The 19672-nt window shown below is 43.0% G+C and overlaps 1 protein-coding gene across 2 annotated transcripts in view; it reads right to left on the bottom strand.

Annotated features, from left to right (window-relative positions):
* Positions 1 to 5871: 5871 nt before the first annotated feature.
* Positions 5872 to 19672, bottom strand: part of triqk (triple QxxK/R motif containing) — a 30791-nt gene continuing 16990 nt past the window's right edge. Inside the window, exons 3-4 of one of the 2 annotated variants that reach the window (XM_061741846.1) lie at positions 14109 to 14194; positions 5872 to 7727 (exon numbers count right to left, since the gene is read on the bottom strand). In XM_061741846.1, coding sequence (XP_061597830.1) covers positions 7620 to 7727; positions 14109 to 14194 — 194 coding nt within the window. In that variant the 3' untranslated portion in view covers positions 5872 to 7619. Of the gene's footprint in view, positions 7728 to 14091; positions 14195 to 19672 lie in introns of both variants that reach the window. The other variant, XM_061741847.1, reaches the window with a different exon arrangement.

Below are 19672 nucleotides of genomic sequence, written 5' to 3'. Positions count from 1 at the left end.
AAGAGTTAAATGTTCAATGTATGGAATCCCACGGGTGAGGAGATGCTGCTACGTCGGGGGCGATGACCACCAACATTATCAGGAGCTACTCTCAGCACGTCTGTCTCTTGTAAATCTTGCGATCCCTCCACAGATCACAGCAATATCTCGGTTAGAATGATCCAGTGCCACTGGAAATACAACTGCAAATGCAGCTTGGTTGAAATAATTGGGAAACTCATCCGTGCCTCCGGTTTCTACATAATTACACTGATCTCTTTGAATTCAACATTAAAAGCATGTGATGCAATGACGACGCAACCGTGAATGCAAACAAACCCTAAACCCCTTTGTGTTCGTGGAAATTCTAGCATCTGAGTTGCAAGAAAACACATTTAAACAATTGCAATTGCCCTTTTTGTCTCCTCCCTTTCTGGGTAGATTTCCCAGTGCAAAATATCAAACATGGAAAGATGAGGGGGAAAAAAAAATGGATTGGTTGAATAGCACTCTTCTTTTTCCCCTTCTCATGTGCTTTCAACTGAATGCGATACGCCCTGACCTCTGGTGATCCCGAGCTCAAGGGGACCAAACAGATAATGACTGGACAGTGATGTGCAAACAGAGAATCCAGTGTGTCAACAGGACAGCAGAGGGGAAAGGGGGAGAACAAGGAGTGCCCGCCCACCTTTCGCCCCTGGGTTATAAGTCAGATGACAGTCAAGATAAAGATCACTCATAAAAGATAATGAAGAGTCCTCTTACCACCTTAAAAAGAGTTGCTTTGTCTCTCTGCAGCTTTGGCAAAAAGTGTAAACACTTCTTAATCAGCTTATGAGACAATTTCTTTAGAAATTACTTGACAAGTCAAGTGGCATCGCCTGATAAAATCACACGCCAAAAGGAACCGACACTCAGAGAAAGACACAGCCTGACAACCGCACACACACACATCCTCTGTGCACACAGTCCTTCAAATCCTGAGAGCTTGTTCTGACTCATTACCCCTCTGACATGTGATATGTGCTCAGGTTTGAGGAACAAGTGGACGCGATGGAGAGCTGAAGAGAGAGACTGATAGCTGCTCCATAATTAAGCTATGTATCATGTTCCACTGTGGTCGTTGCCAAAACACATCCTTTAAAACCCCTGCTGCCAAGGATGGAGGTTCGGCTGCTAATGTAGCTAATGAGTTGTTCCCATGAACCTTTGAGTCCCACACAGGTTTATTATTAATGCCTGTTATACTGGAACATGAAAGAATGATCTATTTCTTATCCATTACTGTTAGGACTGTTTTTGAAGTCAGCACAACTATAGGTTTGGTTGGATTTTGTTCAGGAAAAAACAAACTAAAAAGCTACTTAAATCAATAGTAGTCAACAGATTTAAAGTTTCAGGAGCTGAATTCATTCAGGTCTATCTATATACATTAGCTCCGAATCATGACAAATGTCATCTCAAGACACTTTAACAACACAGGTCAGCTCATTCCCAATTAGTCAAATAAAATAATAATAATTATCATAGCTTAGCTAAGGAAATCAAGACTTAGTGCTGAAATTCCCAGACTAAGCACCAGGCGACTGTGGGGAGGAACAACTCTGCTTTCATTAACGTTACCAGTTGTAAAAGTTTAATGATTCATGCACATTACGGTGTCTGTTCAGCACCGGATGGAAGGCAAACTGCCTTTTTTTTATGTTTAAAAAAAAATCTCTTTGAAAAACTAAAATAGCTTGTTTGGTAATATTTTAGGTAACTAGCCTGAATTTAATCAAAATTAAAAAAAAAAAAAAAATTATCTTAATTCTCTTAAGAAAATACTTAATCAATTGCTGTTCGGTACAAAACTCTGTCCTCTAAATTTACCAGGTTAAATGAAAATGTTCCATATCTACCTTATCTTTAGATATGCAGGGTTGATTTGAGACACCTCATAAACACTATGTTATGATGAATAATTAAAAGTTTAAATGAAGGAAGTCTAGTCTAGTTAGCAACTGGTGAGCGTGTTATTTGAGAATCATTCATGTGAGCCGCTCTGCTACCTGAACGCACACATCACTGCTCGCCCACTCTCTGGAACAGTGATTCACAGAGGGGGAGGGACTCCAGTTCACCTTACTTATTGCAGTAAACACCACAACTATCCTAAAGCGCCAAAAGAAAGCGTGTTGATGCTATTCCCTCAGGTAATTCCATGCTCGCCGGTGCGTGACCGAGCACCGCTCGGAGGAACACAACCGCCCTGCTCTCTCTGTTCGCTCAGCGCGTTTCACTTCATCATTCTCAAACAAGTCAAAGCACAAAAGTCTAAGATCAATCGGATCCCCGCCTGCTTTGTTTATGATCTTAAATGATTTTCTGGCAAATGTAATGTCTTAAAGACAATAGCGTTTCAGCAACAGATTGCAGATTGTGTTGTGAATATTTAGGATACACTCATCACTGCTGTCTGGAAAGGTGTGTATGGTGGGGAGACGCAGCGTGGCCAAATCTGACATCTGCTTCTGAGGCTCGTTTACTGAAAGCACAGACAGTGTTGATGCATGGTGCAGCTTTTACATGCATGATTAACCACAAAAGGCAAAACAAACAGATGCCTCAACAATCAGTCAAAAACTGTCCTCAATTAATCTGATGTACAGAGAGTCCTCGGTGTACTTTTTTTTCCCATTTTTATCTCCCCTACTAGACGGCTGCCTCTCTGCTGAGTGTGTCGGGAGTTGGACGGTTCACTCAGGGTGTCGAGTCTCTGGGGAATTGCAGGATGGGATGTCAGCTGCTACTTCCTCCTTTAGCTAGAAACAGGAACTGGCTGTGTTCCAGTGCGTTCCTGCATGTGTGTGTGTGTGTGTGTGTGTGTGTGTGTGTGTGTGTGTGTGTTGTCAAACAGATGACTGGGCAACAAGCCCAGGTGCAACCGAGCCCAGGTGTTCCTGTGAAGAACACAATGAGAGTGTGCAAACATGGAGGGACATGGTATCACAGAGCACACCTGTTGAGCACCTGCCCTGTCTGCTGGTGACACACTGGTTATAGATGTAGCACTTGTAAACACACAAACACACACACACAGACACACACACACACACACACACAGACACACATCCACGAGCCAATACATTTCCAGCTAATTCAGGGACTGCAACACCTCAGAGACGTGTCAGTCAGCGCGAATAAGCTCCGACAAGAAGAAGCAACATTCCCCAGACATTCTACTGAGACTTTGTTACTCTTCTGTCACTTTCTCCCCGACCTCCCTGCCTCCCCCTGATCTCCCGGTGTGCTCCTCAGCCTCTGTGTCATTAGGCAGTGCATCAGGGATTAAGGCGGCGATGGCAGGACGCGATTTGCAGGAGAATCCGTTAAGTCTGGCATTACAACACACCTCACAAAGCACGGGGGAGTTTCTAATCCACCACACAGGACAATCCTGCTAATGCATTCATATCAGACGCGGAGAGAACGGAGGGCGGTTGAGAATCAGACTCTGCGAGTATTTCTGCCAAGCGGGCGTGTTGGTTTTAGCATTAAAATAGTCAGACACTTGCTTCCGTGTTGGGAGTTAAATGTGAAGGGAGATCATGGTAGGACAAAGGCCCTTGTGCTTTAGGAACCACTGCAGTGGACCTGGATCCACGTCCATTGCTGCACAACGATATATTATGATACATTTGTTTTCACACCTTTATTTATTGCATGTACAATTTAAATTCATCCATTTTACCCTTTCTTCATCCTTTTTTTCTGTATTTTGTACATATATGTATTTTTTCTCCACTTTCCCCTGCAAGATTCTGCATTTCCTTCCTCTTCTCTTTTTGTTTTCTCATGGCACTGTTATCATTCCCCGACTGCAGCCCTCTGCCAGATAAAATAACTGCACTTGACAACGTGATCGATGGATATCTTCTACCGTTCTCACCCCTCAGCTCACTAAAGTTTTGAGCTTCATCACAGGGGACGTATTTTAATTTCTTAAGCAGAAATGGAAAACCACAAAAAGATTTTCATCGTAGTAGGGAGTGAACAAAAAAAAAAGGCAAGAATGAGAGCGATGACGGAGAGAGAGAAAGAAAGAAGGAGCCATTATGTGTGAGACTAGCAGTGGTACTATGTGTCATGCATCATCAGCCCTGTCTTCTCACCATATCTCCCTAATGGAAGCACAGCAGTGTGTATGTGTGGGCAAATGTGTGTTTGAGGGAGAAATGAGCCCCCCTGTCAGAGTGACTTGTTGAGAAACCGTGTGTGTGTGTGTGTGTGATAGAGATAGGGACTAAATGAGCTTCTGGAGGGACTGGCCATGCTCTCTTCTCACTGGTCCGTCAGAGAGACGTGGCGCTTCACTGGAGCATGGCCGCAGGCACGGCGAAGAATACTGAAAACGGACACACACACACACACGTGCATACACACAGATGGACATGCCTATAGAAATGTATCTGCAGAAACCCTCTGTATACTGACATACATGAAGAAAGAGGAAGAAACACCATTTTACAAGCTAAACTGAAAATAAACTGAGGTCGCCACGCACTTATGTTCACATGACATCATGGTGCAAACAGAAAGTGTGACAAGATGCATGTGTTTGTTTATGTCAAAAGCAAATACCGTGGAAGCCAAACCCAAGCATGCTCTGAATTCATCCTGTCTGCTTCAGCGGCGCTCGTAATTATGATTCATGTCTCGGTAAACAGCCGTGTAAGTACGATAGCGGTTCCTATTGGCCGGAGTGTGGGAAAGTGGAGCACATCATATGCTGTGCATATGTGTGAGTTGGTGTGAACGCAAGTATAATTACTCTTGTTGACACACCTTACATGACTAATGAGCAGAGTTTGGGCGTGAGGCATCAGGCTCATTTGTCAAAGGATGTTAGCTAAAACTTCAGTGCCTATACGACGCTGTTAAGGTCATGCTACACTGAATGCTTGTACAGTGGCCACCGCCTGATTCATTTCTGCACAAACACAAGTCAGCGACCACTGACAGTCAGCAGACAAGTGATGCACAGTGATGACATGTTTATGTTCCTCTCTCTCGTGGGAGCTTTTCTAAAACCACATCAGATCTGGTGAGAAGCCACCGTCACTACTTCCACAGTTCCACTCAGACATGCAAATCGCCTGCTCGTACTTAAGAAAGGCCGTGAAATGACACGAAGGCTGCTGAAGATACACTTTAATAGCCAATTACTGGTAGAACACTTTTGTTTATAGCTTGAAATTAAAGCAATCTAAGACATAATGCAGGGCTTTTATCCCATCAAAGTAAATTTACACTAGGAACTATTTTAATTCATTAACTTCTAAGAGTCAAAGTGATGATTTCACCAACATCAACAGTTAAATATAAAACCTTCTGGGATGAAAAGCACAAAACATGACTGTCAGTAATAAGTGTTATCTGAAGCTTAGACCGCCCGATGAGCTGTCATTGTGTTTAATACAGCCTTTACTTTACTTATCTTTTCTCTTCTGTAACTGCAATTACATTAATCATTTTTGCTACATAAACATCTTTTACTAAACTGCACGCTGAGACTACCAGGAATTTCATCAGTAGATTTTATCTGATGCAAAAGATTAAACATCCATTCATCAACTTCCATTTATTCCTGCTCAGGTTGCCGGGACAACCGCCTGAGCAGGGAAGACCCGTTTCCTGGCCGACTTTGCAGAAGTGTTGTGAGCTGGTTAAGATATACGACGTGTCCTGAGGAGCGTCTTCCCTCCACACCTGAAACACCTCCCCAAAAAGGAATCCAGGGGACGCCTTTACCTGAACCATCTCAACGTGGAAGTGGGTAAACAGAGGGCGGCCTTGTAGGGGTTACAAGTAAGATCAACAGGAATTAACTCAACTGATAAAAACTGGAAAAAGTATTTTAATCTTCATTTATCTATTGCAGAGAAGCACATGTCCTTACACTGAATTCAGTCAATTCAACCATAGAAAAAAACAGCATTTCACACATCATAAAGACAACTAAAAACTTTTTATACGACACAGACATTGTTAATAATAGTACTAACTATCATACTAGCATTAGAAATACGCAACATTTCTTTCAAAGTGGATAATCGTGACCTTTTAGGTTACAGGTGTCGCGTGTGAAGGTTCATCGGTAAAAAGGCTTTTTATTGTTACGCATGCGAGAGAATCTCAGGGTTTGAAGGGGGGGGCGCAGATAAAAGCTGCCGGGTGAGGGTGCATGCTTATCATAATGGTTTCTTTGACATGTAGTCTTTTACAGGAGGTCAGGAGGTCATGGGAGAGAAGAGGAGGAAAAGCTGAAGCTGGAAGCTCAAAAATCTGTCTCACATTTCAGGACTTCGATCGACGACTGCGACAAAAACAAGCACAGACTTAAGACTCTTTTTTCAAAAAAAAAAAAATCATTATTAAAACTCTCTTGAGAAAAACTGTTTTTTGTGTCTTTTGTGTTTGGTAGCGGTATTTTGTAAAGACTTGTCACAGCCGAAACTATCTCTTCCTGGCTGACCTACGTGAATAGAGAGAAAAAAGTTATAACTGCACGAGGAAAAAATGATGGATGAGGGGAAAACAAAAAAAGGAAAAAAAGGACAATTTCATACAAAAACACTGCATATGTATGATAATAAAAAGTCCTTGACTCTGCTGTCTTTTATAAACCGTTTCTCTGAGTGAAAGCGCGTGGACTTAAATGGCTGAGGGAAGGTCGGTGCTTGCACCTCGCAGCGCTGCAGCACAAAGAGCAAATCAGTGGGAAAAGACACAAAGACCAACCTTCATGTTCCTCTGCGGAAAAATAAAAGCATGTATGCACAGGATGGTAAAACATTACCATGTTTTCTGGAAGAACATATAAAAGCTCATCTCCTCTCCGCCAACATTTACATTCAAACAAAAGGGCCAGGTTATATTTGCATTTTCCTGAGGATGTCCGTTTCCATGCCGCCCGCGTGTGTGGGCGGGGCGCTGCGTTGCTCTGTATGCAGCGCACACGTGCAATCGCGGCGAGGGTTTTGTGGATTCTAATCTCACACTTTGTGATCCTCTGATATCTGGGAGGAGGGGTTTATGCTCTGCTATGTGAGGCCAGCGTTTGTCTCAGTGTGAAAATAGCTGCAGATTCACATTTCGATATCAGTGAGACGTGACTTGGGGATCATGATTAACAGGGTTTAGTCTCAACATTAGTTTGGATCATTTGTGTTTAAAAAAATAAAATAATTAAATTCTTCCCTGAATATGTTGAATAGATCATAGTGTTTCCTGCAAAAATGTGCGAAGACGTGATTGTAGCCACTGAATTATGGCATTCTTTAAATCCATATATCAAAGTCCAGCAATCGCTGCAGTTTCCTTGTAGTTTACAAACTGATCAAAGGATGTAGAAGGCAAAACAAAGCATTTATGACAATAATTAGAGATAAAAAAGTCCCCTGAAACGTTACTCGTCGTCACCGTGTTGCAAATCAAGTGTAGAATGAGTCTGTCAGGATGCGACGGCTCCCAAACCGAGCAGCGTTTGCTTTAGGGGACGTACGGACCGCCATCAGCCAACGTCAGCCAACGTCAGCCAACGTCAGCCAACGTTGGCTGCCAGTACTTCTGCAAACTCTCCTCTTCCCGGCACTTCTTTAATCCATGTCCACGTCCAGGTTGAGCTCGGTGCTCAGGTTAAGGTAGAAGAAGGCATAAACACAGAGCACGAAGAGAACGATCGCTGCGACGACCAGGAATGCATCCTGTGGAGAGAGAGAGGGAGAAAAGAAAATTTCAAACTTTTACATCCTTGATCTCCATTCGTCTTTTTTTACAAACACATTCTTCATTCAACTGATGGAAACGTCGTACTGTCATATCTAAATTCACAGCTTTTTTGACTGCGGTTTGGCTACAGAACAAACCGAACTGTTGTTAAGTCTGTCGTCACACTTTACTCCGCTTTTAGCTCAACGTTGTAGTTTTAGAGCTGACATGAGAGACTGGTGCGTGTTCGTAAAGGTTAGCATGCTGCTTTTATTTTAAAAAAAATGGAGCCAAAAAGATACTTTTTTCATTCAATATCTTCAGACTCTGTAGGGGACACTATATATTTTGTCTGTAAGAAGCACTCGAGTGTCTGGACAGGAGCAGATTGAGGAAATGGATGATCAGTCGGACTGATGTTTATTTTTAGAAAGCTATGTTTTACACAGCGTACTAACATTGTACATTAATAGGTCCTGTGTGCAGCTTCTGTTTACAACTGCAAGAGAAAACACAGCTGTAATCTGTATTCTCTTTGAGCCTGTTCATATCTGAATAATGTATTCATATTAGACGACTTTCCACATGACTGCAACTAAACACATCTGCTTTGTCACTTCCTAACATTTATTTCACTCTGTCTTTTAGTTTTTTCCAGACTTCATGAAAATAACCTCTGTTTATTTATGTTTGTGTAACTAAGCACTTTTTGAACTAAGCTCACTTCATATCAGTGCATTTGTGGGCCGTAGAGTCTCCGACTACGCTGAAGCGTCTCAGCAGATCTGCTGTTGAAACTGATGATTCAGCTCATTTGATGAGTGCTCATCAGATTTATTGACTCTGTCCATGTCGGCTGCAGACGATCACGTTGAGGTTCAACATCGTGGCAGAATCCTTCATCCTCAGCGGGATGCATCCAATAATCAATACACTTCCTGAGTGTGAGGCATTTGGGGTTGATACTTGAGTTTTGGTATTGCAGAAGCTTGAAGTTTCGTGTTTTATACAGTATTTGTATTCTTTCTCGTTTAAAAATTCCTGCTTTCAAGTATTTTCTCCCTCGTTTACCTGAACAGGAGCCACACAGACCGAAGGAAAAACCCTCCACTTTCACAGGTCACATTTCAGATTCCCAGTCCTCAATCTGCACTCTGCACTCTGCACTCTGCACTCTAAAAAACTAAATTGGCCTTTTTTTTTTTTAAAGAAAAAAAAAAGATTTTCTATTTGTTAATTGTCAAACAAATTGAGGCTTTTCAAAGAAGTGGTATTCAAGTTGAAAATGGAGCGCCTGTTTCATTAGCCGGCGCTCACACGATTACAATCTTCATCAGCTGAAGTTTCATTAGGGGCACTCGGAGCGTCGAACAATTCCAGTTATTCTTTATCGGGAGAACTCATTAGCTGCAAACTTTCTAATCAACACTGGAGAGCCTGGAGAGCTTTTAGAGGGTGCAGAGCACAATCTGATTGGAGGTTATCCAGGAAGAAGTATTTAATTAGAACATGGGAATACAATTCTACAAAAAAAAAAAAAAACACATTATAAATATATATATATATATATATATATATATATATATATATACATACATATATATACACACACATATACATATACATACATACATACGTGTGTGTAAGAAACTAATGCAGATATTAAAAATATTTTTCAAATACACCTTATAAGAGGTTGTTTAATAAATAAAAAGAAGAAAAAGCAGCAAAGAAATCAATAAAGAGACCATGTGAGATGCAAAAATCATTTGGAAAACCATCATTTCAGAGCACGCGCTTAAGTAGACTTGCAAATTCAAGCCATGGGCCAAACTGCAGAGAGGCAAATGAAACACGACAAATGAAAAACAAGAGTGAAAAGGAAAACACGTTAGAGATAAGGCCCTGCATAAATGAGGACTAGTGGTGGTGGTGGGGCGGGTTAATAATAATAATAATAATAATAATAATAATAATAAGTCTTCATTGATGAAGGCGATGGAGCTGGGGGTGGGGGTGGGGGACAATTAAAAGGCGGCGCAGCGTCCGCGGTATCTGCGTTCATGTTGCAGAGCCGAGTCATCAGCGGCGCCGGTCTCCATTAGCCTCAGTCAACATTTATCTGCATCCCAGCAGCATCCAAACAGCTCCAAGTCCTCGTTTAATTGGAAAACTTTCACATTTCATGCACTTTAGTTCCGTATATTAACTGCCGGTCTTCCGCCACTTGATTTACTTTTCTAGTGTGCCCCGGCCTTAAGAGAAAAGGAGGAGGAGAAAAAAAAAACAACAACCCAAAAACATAATTAAATCTGAGCGGATTGATTGTTTTAGGCTTTTTCTTTTCTTTGTATATGTAATAAAAAGCAGGCTTTTGCTGGTTTGTTCTCAAAAATCACAAATAATGGTTCTGATCTAAGTTAGCCTATCTCTGAATGGGCGGTGGAGCACGACGCCCCCCCACCCCCCCAGTTTCTTTATGAGAGCAGCTGGTTACAGTAAGTCGTCTATGAAAACAAGCTGGAGGGGTTTTTGCTGCAAACACTCGACTTGCAGAAAGCACCTGCACTTGATTGAGATCATTGTTTTGGAGGAGAGTAGCCCACTGTGTCGACTCCTGCATCGCCTGGCGAACACGTCCGTGTGCACTCGCACACACGCGTGCACACGCGTGCACACAGCCCTCAGACAGGAGCGCCAAGCCTCTCTGCCCATATTTTGCTGGAGACCTCTGGATGGAGCCCAAGCACATCATCATCTTGATCATGTGGCTCTCTCAGCTCCGGCGGCAGCTGCAGCACACTCGGCATGCTGGGAGCCCGCTACTCGTCACCCTGGCGACAAGCCACGGCTCAGCAGCCATCCCCTCATCTGGTCTGATTTTCACTCTCCTCCTGGGCTTGTTGGTGTGTGTTTGCGTGTGCGTTTGTGGCTGAATGTGGGTGGCAGATCGACACGAAATGCAAACAACTGTTGGTGAGTTTGGGCCGCAGCTTCTCAGCTCATCTCATCTGTGCAGATCTACAAGGTATTTCAGTTGCTTTTATGCCTCCTGTTAAAGATTTGAGAGGCAACCTACCACTCTGATGCTGTAAAACTTGCAATTTAGCTTTTGAATAAAAAGGTACCAGAGCCTGCTTTAAGGAAAATGATGACGACACAACAAAACTTGCTCATTAAATGACTGCAAACTCTGTGAAACTGACGATAGAGTCAGAAAAATAACCCATTAAACTTAGTATTTAGAATCATGCCCTCATACACATTTATGTTTTAATCAGGAAATTAAAACATGAACAAAACACCATGTGAAGTGGAAGCATCAGTGAAAGTCTTATCAACACTAACGAGGCCTGCAAACATTATTACATATTTGCCTGATCAAATTTAATTGAACTCAGCCTTTTATGTAATAGTTTCTATTCACCTGCACGATTAGCAGAGATGTTGTAAATCCCTGGCTTTATTCCCACCGCGTTTACCACCGTTCCTGCCCCGCTTTTTGGTTCTGGTCATTAATGTGGACACGCTTCACTTTTAATATCCGGCATTGCAGATCAGCGTTCGCCAGCATTAACTTCATGGATACAGAATTACACATTTAATTGAAAAAAAAAAACCTTAAAAAAAAAAAAACAAAAAAAAAACTGTTTCTCCTGCTCTGTTTGCCTCTATACATGCAGTCAATAACCCTTTTAAACCCCGAATATTAGCAATAACCCGGTTTTTCACGGCCAGGTAAACACCAATAACCCCTTTGAATAACCCGAATTTGCTCATATTCAGGTTTTTAAAAACCCGAATATGACCCCTGGGATACTCCTTTTAAAACACGAATATTCGGTCATTTAAACGCCAAACGGAATATCGCGATCAATCAGAACATGAATTTGTTTTCTGCGCATGCTCTGTTCACAAGGAATCAAGCAAGACCACGCCACACTTTTGGAGTGAGGGGGAGACTAATCACTTTATAAATGTAATGAAGGATATGAACATTTTGGCATTTGTAGACGGTAGAAAGTACCGGGAAGTGAGACTTACAAGAAGGTGAGCGAAAAGTTGCACGAAGCAGCATTTGTTTTGAATTTGGATACAGGAAGAAGAAGCGGAAATGACGGTAATTGCGTCATGATTTTCTCTGCGCGTCGCTGGTTTGATCCAGATATCCCGAATGATTAATTACCATGTAAACGGAATATTCTGAATGTTTCAGTAACCGGAATATTAGCAATAACCCGAATTTTAACTGCATGTAAACGTAGTCTATGACTCTACTACTAGGGGCAAAACCCTCAAAAACACTACTTAAGTTCCCTACTTGCCACACAACACACATTCACAAGTGACAGATGGAAGACACCCAGAGTCATCATCTGTGCTCTCCATCCTCTGCCAGTTCTACGAGCAATTTTCCCAACTTTCTAAACTCAGCAGCTAAATAAGACTGAGGGAAAACAGTGCAGAAGTGAACAGAAGGCGAGCGTGCCAATTAGCCGAGGCAACGGGTTTGTATCCTGAGCTGTATGAGAATGTGCTGGAGCTACTTTGAAGGCGCCGCGTCTCCTCCAGGCAATCTGACGAGAGGCTACAGACGGCACTTCCTGCCAGCTCCTTCTCCTCTCCTGTCAAGACCCGGTAGCATCCGCTGTCTGGAGGAGCTGCAGACACGTACACGAGCAAACGACAACACGACTTGTGGAGATGTGCTGCGTCCCGGCGTGAGTTTCGGACCGGCATCGGATACCGCAGGTGGGATTAGGAGCCCCCGATAACTGACGACTATTGTGGGAACAGAAGTCATCCCTCTCGGCTTCTCTTTTGCAGCCTCCATCCTCGTCCCTGCCAACTTCTCCAGACTGCCCGTTACTCGGAGAGCCCCGAGACAGCCTGCCCTGGCAGCTGCCAGGTTTTTCTGTGCCCGCATGTCTGCTGGCCCTTCTGAGATGCCAGCTGCATCCGAGACCGGCATCTCAACCGGGGAACGGGGCAGCAGAGAAGAGACGAACCAAACAAACAAACCTATAAAAGGCAGCGGGGAAAATGACGCTTTTTACGGTCGTGGTAGAGCCGTTTACAGCAGGAACAACAACAATAGCTTCAACTTTATTTAACACACACTAAAAAAGGGGGGCTTGCTGGGAAAGCTGGCGTGACCAAGTATCCATTACATTTGGGTTGAATTTCAATCAAACTGTGGGCCACGAGGTCCAAGTCAGTTTAATATCCTTATCCCAGAGGTATTTTTAATCCGACCCCTGAAAATCCCCCTCGTCTCAGGCAAGAAAAAACATAAATTATTCATGACCAATATCAATATTTCAAGATATGGACTAATCTAATTGGATTAAAGACGTGTTTAATGAGGCCTTGCATGTCTAAGAGATGCATATTTTAAAACCTGACCATTTCACACAGTATTAAATCCTGGCTGTGATTTGCTCATCTCCGTGCACTTCGTGACCACTGAGGCTTAATGAAGGAGAGAAGCCTTCGGGCTTTCATGCCAGTATAAACAGAGCCGGGTTTTCAATGCGATGCAGAGAAATAAATGCGGAGAAACTCAATTCAAGAAAGGACGGGACTAAATGATGTTTTCTCGAAAATTAATTTCACTTATAAAACAACTGTAATAATAAGCGAGGCCTGGAGTTCAGCGGATGTTATCTGCGGTTTTAATGAGGATTGTGACAGACAACCAGCTCAGACTATTTCACTGGAATGAGCCCGCTCCGCAGAGAGACACCTTCCTTCATTTAGCCGGTGAACTAAAAGCGAAAACAGCGGCGTGCCGTTAGAATGACAAATGTAAAGTCATCCGTCTCTGCCGGGGCGGCACAACAGCTCCAAATCACTGCAGTGTGACAAAGCAACAGAGAAACGCACCCTAGAAACACCCTCACCTCTCTTTACTTTCACATTACTCAATGCAGCTAATGACTTTCACATTCCTTTTCCACTCTCCTCGCCGTTTTCCACATCTCCAGCGCTGTCTGTTTCCATTCCTCCCTCACCATTAAAATTATAGTCTTGCATAGTTTTCTGGAGAAACAATCTGCTACTGTATCAATGAAGGACACCCGTCATTCGCATCAAAGCTTCGGTGCCCGTGTGGGTGTCGGGGAACGTCACATAATTACGGGTTAATCCGCTGCACGTCGCGTCACTCTCGAGAGACGAGAAGATTCTGCAGATATGATATTTGATATGATATTTAACTAAACAAAGCAAAAAAAAAAAAAAAAAAAGGTTTAGTGTGAGGCACAGTCAAAAAAAAGATGGTTGGCAAACAGACGAGTGGAATTACAGATGGACAGAGAGAGAGAGGAAAAACAGAACACATGTGAACAGAGGCTCCACCTGTCCAGGTGTCTCACCCTCAATACAGAGGAATTCTTCTTCGCCTCGGCGTGCAGCCGCGTTGCCTTTAAGGCGGACTTGGATTTCTTGTAGTCCTGCTTGCCTGAAATAGACCAAACACAGAAAGAAATAGGTATCAGATTTCCTCTGCTACCACCAGAGAAGCTAAAATTGCACCTCCATCATTTAGTTCGGTGTCAGTTAATCATCAATAGTTAATCATCAATAGTATCATAGTATCCAAAGCGACTTTCATCTGAGAGAACACCACAAGCACAACACCACATAGGAGTTACAGCTGGATAAGCACTGGTCAGACTGCTGAGAGTCCATTTGGCCACCGGTGCTGCCATGCCAGTGCTACATGTGTTTTTTTTTCTCCCTTCTTCGCCCAACCCCTTTATACATTTAAAACATGTAAAATATATACCATAGCATATAATAACTTATATAAACCCCAGATTTCAAAACCTCAAGTGTCACATTTGTCATTTTTCCATGTTACAATAGATTAAAGAGCAATTCATTGATAAGAGTCTGAAAGAGAATCAGAGGATGAGAATGAAAACTGTTAAAAAATGCTCAACAATAAAAAAATAAATAAACAAATAAATAAATAATCTTACTCCAGCTGGAAAGCTACAATAGCACCCGTGCTGTTAATACGAGTGTTAAACAAACAGAAGCAACCGTGGGCAGAAAAGTAAAATGCAGCACAGAGATTTCACAATTTCTACCGTAAGAGTCGCTCAAGTCACAGTCTGCAAAACACTGAATGTTTCCTGGCCTGAGCTGCCCACAGCTCACCTGCGCTCACTCCACTTCCCATGAAATCAACCCTCAAGGGTGAGTCTTGTGGGCAAACTTGCCACCTGGCACAGTGTGTGTGTGTGTGTGTGTGTGTGTGTGTGTGTGTGTGTGTGTGTGTGTCCTTAACAGGAGGCAGAGCCGGCTGTCTTGGACTAATTAGAAAAAAAACACACTGCAGGAAAGAGAACTTCGCTAACAATTGGGTGGAAAGGCAACAGCTTGCTGAGCAGTGTGTTTATGTGAGAGAACGAGAGAGAGAGAGAGAGACTACGACAGAGACTGCATTGTGTTTCTATACTGTGAAGATGCACAGTATATCCTCCACTTCTTAAAAAAGAGGCACATCACACCGAGAGCACTTTGTAGAGTTTGGTTTGGGGTTAAAACTCCATGTTAACAGTAGGGATGGGCGGTATGGACTAAAAAATGTATCACGATAATTTCTGGCATTTATCCCGATAACGATAAAATCCTTCCTTCCTTCCTTCCTTCCTTCCTTCCTTCCTTCCTTCCTTCCTTCCTTCCTTCCTTCCTTCCTTCCTTCCTTCCTTCCTTCCTTCCTTCCTTCCTTCCTTCCTTCCTTCCTTCCTTCCTTCCTTCCTTCCTTCCTTCCTTCCTTCCTTCCTTCCTTCCTTCCTTCCTTCCTTCCTTCCTTCCTTCCTTCCTTCCTTCCTTCCTTCCTTCCTTCCTTCCTTCCTTCCTTCCTTCCTTCCTTCCTTCCTTCCTTCCTTCTTCCTTCCTTCCTTCCTTCCTTCCTTCCTTCCTTCCTTCCTTCCTTCCTTCCTTCCTTCCTTCCTTCCTTCCTTCCTTCCTTCCTTCCTTCCTTCCTTCCTTCCTTCCTTCCTTCCTTCCTTCCTTCCTTCCTTCCTTCCTTCCTTCCTTCCTTCCTTCCTTCCTTCCTTCCTTCCTTCCTTCCTTCCTTCCTTCCTTCCTTCCTTCCTTCCTTCCTTCCTTCCTTCCTTCCTTCCTTCCTTCCTTCCTTCCTTCCTTCCTTCCTTCCTTCCTTCCTTCCTTCCTTCCTTCCTTCCTTCCTTCCTTCCTTCCTTCCTTCCTTCCTTCCTTCCTTCCTTCCTTCCTTCCTTCCTTCCTTCCTTCCTTCCTTCCTTCCTTCCTTCCGCTTTACACAAAAACATCAACGGGAATTTATCGTTTTTATCGCGAGATGACAAATTCTTATTGTGAGGAATTTTTTTGACGGTATATCGTGAACGGTAAAATATCGCCCATTCCTAGTGAACAGTAAACTAAAGTGAGTCAGGTCAGGTGTGCATTTCAGAGTCGCGTAAACCTTAAGGGCAGATGATTAATTTACAGGCACATGTGCGTGGTTGAGGACGACAGTCAGGTCCTGAAATAACTACCACGTAGAGGGAGAGAGGGAGCTACACTTCACTGAATATCATAAGGTTTCTTTTCTTCTACCACTATAGACTTTTAAACCATCTTTCTTTGTCTACCCTCCTTTGAACTCTCCAATTCAGTTGCCATTTCTTCTCTCTTCCTCCCTTCATCCCTCATGGTGCGCAACTCCTCCTTCATCTCCCACAGACTCTGAAGGGCTAACAAAAATGGAGAGCGTGCTGCCAGGAGCAGACAGACAGCCAGCTAGTGGGAATTCATTAGGAGGGCACTGGATGTCTCCTCCACTTGTCAGAAAGTGGAGAGAGGGATATTTGATTGGAGTGCACCTCAGGTTGCTCAGCATTCGCACAAATGGGACAAAGATTTTCTGATTGACAGAGGCTGAATGTGATAGCACAATAGGAAGCAACAAATTGTACAAAAATCCATATTTGGGGGGAAAAATTATTTTAAAAAAAAAATCTAAGTGTTACACACACACACACACACACACACACACACACACACACCAACAACAGGCAGAGGACGAGGACACAGACACACAGACACACACAGGGCACAGACACACACAGGGCAGAGGATTGATCATAGGGGCATTTATCTGGCTCATCTCTTTCCTCTGCAGGATCCAGAGACACCAGGAAGTGGCAGCAGCACCAGCATGGCCCACAGTTGCCCTTTCACATATTTATAGCGTGTAATGAATTCGTCCGATGCGTATACCGCAAGGGAGTGGCACCTAAGAGGGCACCAAGTTCATAGCCAGGTCATAATTATTTTCTTTAGCTGGTTGTTTTTTTCCCCCATCTTAAAGTTGCTACAGTAAAACTGAAGGCAGCCCTTCTTCCTCGTCTCTGTATCGGGAATTAAAAGCAGAACCAGTCTGGCTTTGACTCTTCCAAACAACCATCTGCCTACTTAGTCATGCACTAGTTTGAGTCAGACTTTATGCTTTCTTCACACTTAGAAACAGACAGGTTAGGTTCACACAATACTGGGTCTTTTGCCCACATGCATCTCCTCTGGATAAGATCAACAACATTTTAAGATGGACAGAAACTATTGCTCTTCTAGGCAGCCACTTAACCGGTTAGGTATTGCAGCTCCGCTGGCTGATATCTGAAATTAGTATACATTTCAACGGATTTGTTATGCAAGAATAGGGCTGTTCGATTTTGCCCAAAAATAAAATCTCGATTTTTTTCTCTCTCAAAATCCGATTTTCGATTATTTTGTGAATTGACAAAAGGCAAAGAAATTATTTCAAATATGCTGTTTTTTTATTGAACATTTGCCCCATTAGGCTTTAAGTGCAAACTTTGCTCTTATTAAACCAAAAAATGAATGAATAAAGTGCAAAAACTCTGTAAAATAAGTTGAAAAAAAGTTTTAAAAAATATAATAAAATATAAAGTTTTATCTCTGAAAAAAAAAAATCAGCAAATCAGCACTTGCAAACATACAGTAAGTTATATTTCCAATTAAATAAAACAAGACATTTTCTAATTAAACTAAACTGGGTCTTTGCATGCTAAATAATAATGCAACCCATGAAGGAGGTAGAGGTGTGTAATGTCAGTAATTACATTTGCTATTCACATTTGCAAGTTTTTTTGCAAGGAACACGAGCCGGTCTACCGGTGGCATGTTAGTATATCACCATGGTTACAACGCCCCCTCCTACACTAAAGAGCCTCTCCCATGGGGCACTTGTCGCAGGTATTGAGAGGTATTTCCATCAATCATTAATATGGTATCAATCATTAATATGTGTGCAGACAAGGTAAAATCGATTAATTGAACAGCCCTATGCAAGAACGTAAAGTTATATATTAGTCAGCATCTTGGTTAGCATAAGCCAGTAGCCAGAGATGCTAGTAGTTGATATAGGCAGCCATGTGTTTGTTTAATTACCACTAGAATTTTACAAAACCTGAATAATGCATAGAAAATCTTGTAACGGGAAAATCCTAAAATACAAAAACAAAAAAACAAAAACTTTCATGAGGTGGTTTTACAGATGTGTGGATAGTCCCGATTAGTGCAAAATTGTTATGGAAACACTTTTTTTCCACGCCTGCACGTCTCCAGCATCACATGACCAGAGCATGTGAGCAGAAAGAAAGCTAGATGGCGTGCTTTGTGACGACAGATGAGACAAAGAATGATCATCCACTGACTAATTTTGCAACAGCGGAAGCCACAGTTGCAATAATTTAAGATATTTCTTTTGGAGAGATATTTGTTCATAGTTTATAGAGAGAAGTCTCACGATGTGAGAGACGGGGACTTACGGAGACATTTCAAAAAAATGCACAACAAAGCACATCGTCTTGACTTAACATCTAAAGGTCTGAACCTCTGTAAGACTACTGTGACAGATGCTGTTCTGTCTGACCAGTCTTGTGTTTTATTAATGTCAACAGAAGCTTCCAGACAAAGATTATTAAGAAATGGCACTTAGATGAAAATACCAGTGATCTCCTCCTCCTCCTCCTCCTCCGTCCTCCTCCTCCTCCTCCTCCTCCTCCTCCTCCTCCTCCTCCTCCTCCTCCTCCTCCTCCTCCTCCTCCTCCTCCTCCTCCTCCTCCTCCTCCTCCTCCTCCTCCTCCTCCTCCTCCTCCTCCTCCTCCTCCTCCTCCTCCTCCTCCTCCTCCTCCTCCTCCTCCTCCTCCTCCTCCTCCTCCTCCTCCTCCTCCTCCTCCTCCTCCTCCTCCTCCTCCTCCTCCTCCTCCTCCTCCTCCTCCTCCTCCTCCTCCTCCTCCTCCTCCTCCTCCTCCTCCTCCTCCTCCTCCTCCTCCTCCTCCTCCTCCTCCTCCTCCTCCTCCTCCTCCTCCTCCTCCTCCTCCTCCTCCTCCTCCTCCTCCTCCTCCTCCTCCTCCTCCTCCTCCTCCTCCTCCTCCTCCTCCTCTCCTCCTCCTCCTCCTCCTCCTCCGATAAATTCAGGGGTAAAATTATGAGTATTATTGATACCATTGCTCTCACCAAGGTGAAGGTGATCACTGCTGAAGAGAAACCTCCCTGGAGAAATGCTGAACGGGTCAGAGCTGAAACAAGAGTCCAAGAGCTGAACGCAGCTGGAAAACTAAATTACAAGTTCATTATAACATCTATAAAAAGAGACTGAGCAGATATAATACAGAGCTGAGGGATGCAAGGAAATCATATTTATCTGATATTATTGTCAGAAACAACAATAATGCACTTTGTTCACGTCTGTTGACAGACTAACAACCCAAGGGTCAGGTCTGGGGCATCTGTTGTTTAACATCTATATGCTCCCACTTGCTCAATTTATGAAAAAGAACCAAATGTATCACTCGGCCTAATTACACTGATGACACACATATCTATATAACCATCATGGCATGAGACTATAATCCAATACAAACAGTGATCAAATGCATTG

This window comes from Cololabis saira, chromosome 15 (assembly GCF_033807715.1).
Source record: "Cololabis saira isolate AMF1-May2022 chromosome 15, fColSai1.1, whole genome shotgun sequence".
Classification (NCBI taxonomy): Eukaryota; Metazoa; Chordata; class Actinopteri; order Beloniformes; family Belonidae; genus Cololabis; species Cololabis saira.
The sequence above is the reverse complement of the archived record's forward strand: the minus strand, read 5'-3'. Positions and strand labels throughout refer to the sequence as shown.